This window comes from Austrofundulus limnaeus, unplaced genomic scaffold, assembly GCF_001266775.1.
Source record: "Austrofundulus limnaeus strain Quisiro unplaced genomic scaffold, Austrofundulus_limnaeus-1.0 Scaffold1800, whole genome shotgun sequence".
NCBI classification, from domain to species: Eukaryota; Metazoa; Chordata; class Actinopteri; order Cyprinodontiformes; family Rivulidae; genus Austrofundulus; species Austrofundulus limnaeus.
Genome location: NW_013954202.1, coordinates 1 through 1485, shown reverse-complemented (window position 1 = coordinate 1485; position 1485 = coordinate 1). Strand labels below are relative to the sequence as shown.

The following is a 1485-nucleotide window of genomic DNA, read 5'->3' as shown; positions in this document are numbered from 1 at the left end:
AAATCAAATCAAATCAAAAAAAGCGTCTGGTTGGCAGAAGAAAAATAAAATAATAATCAGGTCAAACACAATTGGGGCTCCCACTGTTTCACAGTGCTTGGGCCCTAAAAAACATTGAAATGATTGACAGTCTGGTTCCAGTCCACAGCATCACCCGGAGACTGGTCACACCTTCATCCTCGGTCATGTTTTTATCCTCAAGGCTCTTATTACCGTTTATTGTGCACTTGATGAGTTCTCCTGTCAGCACTGCTTGCATTTTACACATSTAGCTGAACGTCTACAGGGAGTGTGTAAAATGGGTGAGTAATGGYGCAGGTGCTCCTCTATCCTGCAGTTCCATCATGTTCTTGGGCTCATGCTGACCCCCCTGGTTCTGGCACAGGCCTCATTCTTTCCCATGCTGCTTTTTAACGAGGCGTGTTGTTTTGTTGCTAAACGCATGATGGTTTTTCATGGAGATGGGAAATGTTGTCACAGATACTTGCATTAGGCTGCATGTTGTGAGCGTGTGTGTCATAAATTACAGAGGCCTACTATGAGTGCAGAGGGTCTCTGGGGCAAGGAGGGTCTCGAGCTGGCCTCAGAGGTATGTTTTACATGAACTGCCATGATTGAAAGCAGACATAACRGAGAGGGTATAACATGTTGGATCTGGGTCTGATTCCTTCAAACCTGCACCCCCACAGTGCTGTAACCCATCTTTGGGGCAGCTGACTGAGCCAACGGTCCCACGCCAAGAACAATGTTGGATGCTGAGAGTCTTGAGGGTGGGGGAGGGAGCTGCTGTGTGCTCAGCTGCACTCCTCACAGTTGCAGGCCAGTATGTATCTGTAAGTGGCCGTGATGCGAGTGCCGCCGCTGCAGCGCAGCCTCACCGCCTTCAGCTTGGAGGTGTGTGGCCGGCAGCAGGAGCAGGAGCTCTTGAAGGGCTGTTTGAGGACCGAGCTGAAGGAGATGAGGGGATCGGAGCGGGTGGTGTGGCTGCAGTGGCCCTCACAGCGGGCCAGCAGCACCATCTGCAAAACAGCAGGCAGAGAAAAAGATACAAGTCAGTCATAAAGAGCTTTTTATCAACTTCAGTTTGTATCAGGGCTGAGAAACATTTCTGAGTGCAGCGTCTGCCCTGATAATGAGCCGTGTGTTTGGGCCCTGATGCCTCCTCAGATGTGACCTTGCACCTGCAGAGTGAACGACAACAAAAGACACACAATCCTACACCTGCTACAGCCCAGGCTCCCACACCGTTCAGAGTGTTGATTGGATGAAACAGAACTAAAACATCAAACCTTCACACACACACACACACACACACACACACACACACGTTCCTCTGAGGGTCACTACATTCCTGTGGCCTCCCTAAACAGCCTCCTGAGTCATGTCCTCCTGTCAGCTGCTGTGTGTCGCCACCCGTGTACCACTTTGACAAAAGCCTGTCTGGGGCCATGGCAGACAAACACACACACACACACACACACACAC

General features: G+C 50.5%; 1 protein-coding gene across 1 annotated transcript; it reads right to left on the bottom strand.

Moving 5' to 3' along the window:
• Nucleotides 1-30: 30 nt before the first annotated feature.
• Nucleotides 31-1213, bottom strand: ndp (norrin cystine knot growth factor NDP). Its single transcript, XM_014033663.1, has one exon. It carries the CDS (start codon nt 1017-1019, stop codon nt 795-797), a length of 225 nt encoding a protein of 74 aa, XP_013889117.1. The 5' UTR covers nt 1020-1213; the 3' UTR covers nt 31-794.
• Between the last annotated feature and the right edge of the window lie 272 nt (nt 1214-1485).